This window comes from Dendroctonus ponderosae, unplaced genomic scaffold (assembly GCF_020466585.1).
Source record: "Dendroctonus ponderosae isolate FM_Combo_2020 unplaced genomic scaffold, Dpon_F_20191213v2 Dpon_F_20191213_11, whole genome shotgun sequence".
In the NCBI taxonomy this organism is placed as follows: Eukaryota; Metazoa; Arthropoda; class Insecta; order Coleoptera; family Curculionidae; genus Dendroctonus; species Dendroctonus ponderosae.
The window spans coordinates 6,687,463-6,695,882 of NW_026017213.1; the positions used below are offsets into that span (position 1 = coordinate 6,687,463).

An 8,420-nucleotide genomic window follows, 5' to 3' on the forward strand; every position below is an offset into this window, starting at 1 on the left:
TTCCGATCAAAATGATGTATCACTCGAGGTATTTTGAGGAAATTGAATTTTTTGGAAAAATCGACCTCCCCCTTATGAAATTTTCGACCAAAAATCAAAATTTTGCAATCGCGTTTTTTGCCCTTATTGGATTGTTTCCGACTTAAGAAGTTGCCCAATAGCGAACATGAAAGTTGCGGGTCGCAAATAAGGAAGATATCGTCCGTTGAAGTTTGCGACCGCTCAAAAATTTGCCGTCCAACGCTCATTTTGATCTTCAAAAGTTGATAGTTGAAGAATATTGGCATGGTTTGGAGGGAAGCAACACTCCAACGCTTCAACGCCTTTGTTGAGTGCAGCTGTTTTTGGTCGAGTTTATTTAACGAAAACCAGATCAGGACCGAAGTTGTTTGTTACACGATTTGAAGGACAAAACTCCACTCAAATTCACCCGGAAAGTGTCATTTTTCAGCAACTTGAACTCCAAGCGATATTCAAACGAGTTCTTATCGAAAAGAAAATCAACGTTTCATTTGACTAATGTGTAATAAAACATATACTTTTCACAATATAAATCTTCTGTATGTTTCTACTCACTCGCACTATTTCGCTTTGCTTACACTGTAGTTATTTATACAAACTTAAAAAAAATAAATATTAAACAACAGATCACAGTTCGATATACCCTAATAAAATACAAACTCATTAGCAATAGGTGGCTTAGTCTAAAACCGATAACAATAAATGAAATGTATACTTCCCGCATTGTTCTATAAAGTTTAAAGATTCAGTCGATTAGTACCCGCAGGTACGAAGTCTTTATAAGCTGGCTGCAGGTGCAGGTCGCAACCTCCTGAGCCCTGGAACCACCTCCACTTTCCCCAGCCCACTTTTCGCATGTCTCTTCTCGTGCTTGGCCAGATGATCCGAGCGCATAAATCGCCTCTGGCACACCGCGCATTGAAACCGTTTTTCTCCCGTGTGTGTTCTTCGATGTCTGGATAGTTCGTCCGATCTGGAAAACCTGCGCCCACAATCCGGCCACTGGCACGCAAACGGTTTTTCCCCTGTATGGGTTCGGTTGTGCGCCTTCAGATGCGACGACTTGAAGTAGTTCTTGCCACATCCGCGATACTGACACTCGTAGATGCGCCGGCGCTGCTCCGGCGCCACCAGCACAACCCGCGCAGGTACCATCAGGAAAGTTTGCGGCTGCGGTGAGCTGCTGCTTTTAGGCGCCAGTACTGCCAAGCTCCTCTTCACCCCCATTTTAAACTTGATGGCCTTCACCACATTCAAAGGCTCCGGGCGCAGTCGCAAGGGCACACAAGTACCGTCGCTGTTGGCCTTCATTATAACTGACGTGGTTCTCTGGTGCTGCTGCACTGCTGCCCGGATGTCCTGCACGGCAGGCGCCTGCAGGTCTGGTTGTTTAACGCTTTGGATGGGCGCGGTGTCGACGAAAGGGCGCAGATGGCGCTTCTTTAGAGGAAAATCGTGATCTTCGCTCTCGGAGTCGGATGGCTGCGGAGTGGGGGGAAAGGTGGTACCAGGGGGCACGCCTAGGTAAGTGCGCAGCCGCTGGAAGGTGGTTGGGGACTGGTTTGACTCGTCGTCGGACATCTGCATCAAAAAACTGCGTTATTTTTTTCAGGGTTTGCAGAATCAACTGGCTTCTATGTACCATCATATATCGGGTATATATTTATGCAATATTGGCAGATCATTTCAAAGATACATGTACTTGTAGAACATATACAAAGTCTGAATATTGTAGCACTATGTAATATCAGTTTCAGGTCATCAAGATCGAAAAAATCGATGTATATAAAAAGGCAACTTGAGAAAGAAGTTAATACTTTAACTCCAGCTATTGCTAAAAAGCATAAACCCAAATGGCAATTGTGAAAACACTAATTCTGGACGCTTTGGGTTAGAACTTCAGAGTGATGAAGCTTCTAATGTATATATCGGATTTTCCCTGGCTAGTGCTGGAGATAGAGAGGGTGGAAGAAAGTCCAGGCCGGTGAGTTTTTTTTTCGTTTAAAAATTGTTTCATTCAAGTAGACAAATAGCCATTATTTGTTTTGCAATTTTAGTAAAATCTAACTGAGTGTATTTTAATTCTAGGAACCAATATCAGGACAAAAATAAGATGTGCGTGTGGTAAAAAATGTTTGTTATTTAATTAATATATGTGGGTATTGTTCAAGTAATATGTGCATTATTTAATATTCTGATTCCTGACAAAAAAATAATTGAAATTAATGTCATTGTTAGGGTTGAATATTAATTTAAAATCTCTTTTGCAGTTATACAATATCTTAATATTCATTTAAATTTGAAGTGAAAATGCTAGTCGGAGAATCGATCCAAACTCCAGAGGTGTATCCGCCAATATTGAAATGTGAATGCATATATTTATTTTTAATTAAAATCGAATAAGAACTTGTTATGAGTTTTTAAAACTTACATACACGTGAATATAAGTTTTAAAAACTCATAACATGTTTTTATTATCCGATTTTAATTAAAAAGAAATATATATATTCACATTTCAATATTGGCGCAATATTTATTAACAATATTGAGCCATCCAGTATGTTGCATATAGCAAAAATCTTCTTAGAGTGTGCAAAATTTCAAGTTGCTCATGTACATGTCTGCAAATTTTGCATAATTCGAAAACTGCAAACTCTGTGTGAAAAATCCCAAACGGCCCTCTTTCCAAGACAAGTTCCCGATGTTGAAATTGAAATTATAAAAAATTTTGAAAAATTAAAAAAAAATTGTAGGCGTTTATTAAACCTACCACGAATAGAAGTTTCCTCCTTTTACCGTGTAAATCCACTTGGTAATGTTATGCAACCGAAGATACGTGCGCTGATTTGAAAGTGTGATCATTCGTCGCGTGCGTGATACCGTTCAAAACACTCCAACCAATAGAAACTTTGCCCATTATAAATAAACTGGAATTGTTGTTTTGCGCAAACAATTGGCACTCAAACAATGCATTTTTCCAAATCCAGAGTGCACTTTATTTAGAGGCGTCAGCTAGTTGGAGTGGGTGAAACCAAACGGGATTTTGCATATTTTCGCAATCGCCATGCTGATCACGCATGAAAACAACTGAGCTCTGTGCCACGCATCATCAAAGAAACCGAAAAAAAATTGAACATACCAAACCCCCTAAAATCGCGTTGGCAAAGAAACAAAACAGCATCGTTATGAACTGATAATACCGAAGTAGGCTTACAATGCATGCATCCAGCACGTGAACTTACGTGTTTCGAAGGGGGGCTGCATGGGGGCGAAAGCGTGATCATGGGAGGCGCGTTTGGCCCTTCCATTGTACCCAGCACAAATTGGACTGATTATCGCAGTTAAAAAATCTACCTCGTTCTGTGAGCTTTTCAAAGAAAAGTTGAATTTTACCACCGAAAAATGCACTAGTCTGTTTCGATCAGCGGCGCGCAAACAAATGAACGTCGGTTTTTGTTGTGTCGGGGTGTGTAAACGCACGTCGACCTATCAGAAATGAGGGCTCGTCCGTTTCAGCCAATCACAGCGCACCGATCACGCACAGCCAGCGTGGTCGCGTGCATGCTGTTCACGTGCACACCCGCTGATCGCAGCGGCCATGGACCGTGATGCTGACGTCATTGTAGCGTGCCGGCGTCGTGACGTCATGCCCAGCCCACTGGGATCGGAAAAAGTAGGCCTTGAATTCTCTGAATCAAGCGGGGCGTAGGCGTGGAAAACCTGATGTAAATTCCACTATGCTGTTTTCCTTCTATAAATCCCCATTTTTCCGGCTGTTCATGATTGGCCGATTTGATTAATTATTCTATTTAGATTGGGGTGGCGAGGGTGACAGGTCAAGGGGGTTTGATCGGTTCGCATCAGCTCGATTTTCTTGCCAACTTTCTACTTTTAGGCAAAGTTAGACAAACTCATAGATAACAGATGCACATTCCTTAAGAAAAATGCTGTCCAACACGCATTGAAATTTCACAATTTGATTATTATTTCAGCTGTTTACTTCGTTTTTGTTGGTAGGTTGTGACTTCATCAGACCACTTTCTAACGATTTTCAAAGAACGACTTGTTTTCGTTAAGCTTTTGGAAGGACAGATATGATGCAGATGCTAAAACGTGTATTTTCAATGAGGCGAGTTTCGATTTGCAGCCATCCTCAGCCCATTTTTTCGGAACTCGGCAAAATCTAACGCATGCACGCTCTCTTTTAAAAACTCATAGCTTTCGATGTCGAGCCGGTAGCAACTTGAAATCAGGGGCGGATCCAGCTTTAAAGTCAGGGTGGCGCAAGATTATTGCAAAATTTCATGTTTTCCGTGCCGTTTTGCATGTTTCTCGGAAGCAAAATGAGCAAGAACGCTCGTTTTTACATCAGAGATAACTAAATGGCCTTTATTCGAAGTTTCTCAAGAACCATTCAAGCCACATAATTCGTTTTGGCATCGTTGGATAGAGAATTGAAGAGTACATTCAGTCGTAACATCGTGAGTGAGGAAATTCGAGTAGTTTTGACCCAGAAAGCGAAATTTGAATATCAGACACTTCGGTTCAAGATTATGCCAAAATTCCAAAATTGATACACTCTGTAGCAAGGACTTGCAGCTCTAATTTCTAAAAATCTGTCTGAAATCGCGCAAAAGCCTGATTTTTACCAATCGTGTGAACCAGGGAAGAAAAATGAGCATGTAGCCCAACTGCGCGCCCTCTTTTAAAAAACTCCCAGCTTTCAATTCCGAACCGGCAAGAACTGGAAATTTCAGGAACTTGAAAGATGAAACTTGAGGCTGAAAACTTGCACAATTTCACCCAAATCCCGCAGGATTCTGATTTTGGGGAATCTCGTCAAGGATGGACCGCAAATAAACTTGCTTGCCCAGTTTTGTAACTGGATTCGCGGACTCTATAAAACCCCTTGGAGCTCACAACCCTCAAAGTTTCACTGTTAAGTACAATTTCGTTGCAATAAATTGCAAGAATTGCTTGATTTTGGCGATCGTGTGAATTTTGAACCGAAAACGCACACAGCTATACCTCCTGGGGCATCGTGCTTTGCCTAACATTTGAGGCAATGCAACATATAAGAGTTGGCATCGTTACTGTCAAACGTCACTGTCGAGTCTAGCGGTAGCCCAGATATGTTGATATGCTTTGGTCCGGCCCCGGTGAATGGCGCGCAGTTTGAAAATGTTGTTTTGTATTTGAAGTATTTTTGCCAAACAAATTGAAGGAGCATATTTAAGAATGAAAAGCCTCCTAAATAGTATTGGTACAAGAGTCTTTAAAGTCCGCAACCTAAAATGCAATCATATACATATTTATATATTTTTTGCAGTCGTATACGAGGTATATCAGAAAATATGAATTTTGTTCAAGAATAAAGTGACTTTTTCTATTACATATTTTTGACAATATATGATATATTTCACGGCGCTAAATGTAAATGTTCAAACTGCGCGCCATTCACCGGGGCCGCACATATAAACTATCTGGGCTACCGCTAGAAGCGAGTTGTTGACGTCAGCTGACTTGTTTTTGTGGGTGAAATTCCGAAATTGCTGGAGGAAAATGCCACGTAATTTTCACTGAGAAAACCAAAGGAAAATGGGAAATTCAAGCAGTGTGGAATTACCCGGTGGCGGTTCCGAAGGATACCATGTGCTTAGAGTGAGAACCATTCAACCCATACAATTTTGCTCAGCAAATTGCCAATTTATTTACCATAACTTTCAACATCGGCAAAGAGAACTAATTGAGGGTATTTTCGAAACTACTGTGAATTTGTAGCTTTAATCATGCATCCCGAACTCGTAAAACATCTGCTAAGGTTTCTTTTACATTCGTTAAAGTTCGTGCAACTTGCAACAGATTAATGGCCTGATTTGGGCGTTTTTCAGGTGTTTGCAAGCTTTTTAATCGTGAATGCCCTTTATAGTGTTGAAGTTTTCGCCTTCTAAAGCTTTCCATATCCAGCGATGTTAGTCTGCACTGACAAAAGTGTCTAAGTATTGTTTAACACTTTGGTGCAGGTCCAGGAGAACTCTCCAGGAGCAAAAGCCGGCCTGCAGCCGTTCTTCGACTTCATAGTGGTGATAAATGGGGTGCGCTTGGACAGGGATGATGGCCGACTGAAAAACATCTTGCACACTAACGTTGGTAAGCGCTACTTTATTTCCACACAGTGAAACCTGCACAACCGGGTTTGTCTACCACTTTGGATTGCTTTAAAATCTTTGATATATTTTTCAGGAAAAACGGTTCCAGTCACGGTTTATAGCTGTAAAACGCAAACTGTTCGCGAGATCCAGATCGTTCCAGACGACTCCTGGGGCGGACAAGGACTGCTGGGGATTAGCATCCGGTTCTGTTCCTTTGAAGTGGCCAAGGACAATGTATGGCATATCATGGAAGTTCATCCAGGGTCGCCTGCTGAAGCTGCCGGTCAGTCTCCATTCATATCCAACAGTCCAGTCGACAACGCTGTTTTGTTCCAGGGCTGCGCGCATTTTCTGACTACGTGATTGGTTCAGATTCGATTCTGCATGAAAGCGGGGATCTGTTTAATCTCATAGAGAACCATAACGGCAGTCCTTTGAAGCTGTATGTGTACAACTGCGAACAGGATTCTTGCCGGGAAGTTATTATAACTCCGAACTCTCAATGGGGCGGAGCAGGACTTGTTGGTGAGTTGCATAAAAATCAGCACACTTGGTATGTCCAGACCCAGTTTACTTCTTGGTGATCGAGTTGATTCTTTGAATCGAAAACGTTCATTTGTTGCAGGCTGCGGAATCGGTTACGGCTACCTCCATCGCATCCCAGTGCGCATCAGCACTTCTGAGCAATCCAACCCTTCTGTTGGTTCCCATCCACAGCCACACACAACAACTGCAGTTCCTATTGCAAGCATTCCGAGTGACAACACCCAACTGAGTACCGCTCATTTCGTCGGAGTATCCAACGTTGCGCCACCCACTTCGCTACCTCCCTTTATGCTGACTGCAGCTCAGACGCCTGTATCATCGTCAGTTCTGAGTACCAGCGCTGGGGTTCAGAAGCCCCAGATAAGCGCGATTCCCAGTATATGCGCTCAGGCGCCCGGAGCTGTTACGTCAGGCCTGCCTAGCTACCCGTTGGCGCCGCCAACGATTCCCAGCACGGGAGTTACTCAAGTCGCTTACTTACCACCAGCCACTCAAATTTCAGGGATTACCCCCGAGGCTCAGCTACCACCTCAGCCTGTTGCTTACACGTTTCAACCTCCCCCTGCAGTGACAATGTTTGGGCCAACTGCGACTACAGTTTCCACTATCGCTCATGTTAGTGGGCCAGTGACTCCTGGAAGTTTTGCGCTGCCGCCTGCATCTCAGCAAGCGGTGCCCCCAGTGCCGATGTATGATCCAGCCAGTTTCCAGCAACCGCAGTTGGCTGCTCAGAACGTTCAGAATCCGCTGATTTATGATCCCACCATCGCCGCCATGTCGGCGCGCCAGATTCTGAGCGGCAATTTGGAAACCAGTTAGGAACACCTTTCTAGTCAGATAAACGGAGTTCGGAAATTGATTGGGCACTCGAAGAACAGTGACTTTGCGGTTTAGCGATTATTATGCTCCGGTTTTAATCGAGAAACTTGTGTTTTTGTTTCGGCACTATAGTCGGTCACTTATGCGGATTTTTCTAGGGATTAAGGTAAACGTTTCTATATTTCTTGCTGTACACTATTTGATTGCCTTTTGTAAATAAAGTTTGTATGTGCTGTTTATTTTTGTGTTGAGCTTAGAAACGTTTTTCCTTTACTACAGTTACCTGAATTTAACCGACTTAAACTGCGATTTTTATTGTCAAGAAACCGGTTTGAAACAGGATTTTTCCAGACACTCAGGTTGGTCGATTTCGTCAAAAACTGCAGTTTTTATGAGAGCAGTTGTGCTGTTGGAAAGCAGGTATCTGCTTGAAATTTGCACAATCTATAGAAAAAACTCTGGTTGAAAATTCACAATTTACTGAACTCTTGACAAACTGGCATCATCAAAAATTATTCTCTGCCCAACTGCACGCCCTCCTTTAGAAATTCGTTACTTCCAATCCCGGGCAAGTATTAACTTGAAACTGGCACACCTTGTAGAAAATATTTGGCTCTCACCACTCTGACAATTTCACTCAAATCGCGTAAAATTCTGAATTTTGCCGAACTTGCGAATGGTGGATAGAAAATTAACAATTTTGTTCAATCGCATGCCCCCCTTTAAAAACGCATAACTTCCAATCCCGGGTAGGTGGAGACGTGAAATTTGCACAGTCTATAGAACATGCCTGCAGCTGCAAACTCCAAAAATTTTACCGCAATCGGATTAGATTCAGATTTTTGGCAACTTTTTAACTTACAGGAAGAAATCGAGCAAGTT

General features: G+C 42.5%; 2 protein-coding genes and 1 long non-coding RNA gene across 4 annotated transcripts; 2 read left to right on the top strand and 1 right to left on the bottom strand.

The window, feature by feature from the left end:
- Window positions 1-506: 506 nt before the first annotated feature.
- LOC109537607 (Krueppel-like factor 3) lies at window positions 507-3,503 on the bottom strand. Of its 2 annotated transcripts, none has more exons than XM_019904413.2 (2): window positions 3,264-3,503; window positions 507-1,602 (listed from the first exon to the last, which is right to left on the bottom strand). In XM_019904413.2, exons 1-2 carry the CDS (start codon window positions 3,327-3,329, stop codon window positions 799-801), a joined length of 870 nt encoding a protein of 289 aa, XP_019759972.2. In that variant the 5' UTR covers window positions 3,330-3,503; the 3' UTR covers window positions 507-798. The 2 variants fall into 2 exon arrangements, with proteins under 2 accessions (XP_019759972.2, XP_048518497.1); XM_048662540.1 differs by lacking the exon at window positions 3,264-3,503 and adding an exon at window positions 2,792-3,257.
- LOC125502959 lies at window positions 1,631-2,195 on the top strand. The gene is made up of 2 exons (XR_007280631.1): window positions 1,631-2,005; window positions 2,110-2,195. It is a non-coding gene; the product is annotated as an uncharacterized LOC125502959 (long non-coding RNA).
- Window positions 3,504-5,506: 2,003 nt separating the features above from the next.
- Window positions 5,507-7,777, top strand: LOC125502956 (Golgi reassembly-stacking protein 2-like). Its single transcript, XM_048662537.1, has 5 exons — window positions 5,507-5,682; window positions 6,045-6,171; window positions 6,265-6,456; window positions 6,510-6,698; window positions 6,799-7,777. Exons 1-5 carry the CDS (start codon window positions 5,620-5,622, stop codon window positions 7,536-7,538), a joined length of 1,311 nt encoding a protein of 436 aa, XP_048518494.1. The 5' UTR covers window positions 5,507-5,619; the 3' UTR covers window positions 7,539-7,777.
- The last annotated feature ends 643 nt before the right edge of the window (window positions 7,778-8,420 follow it).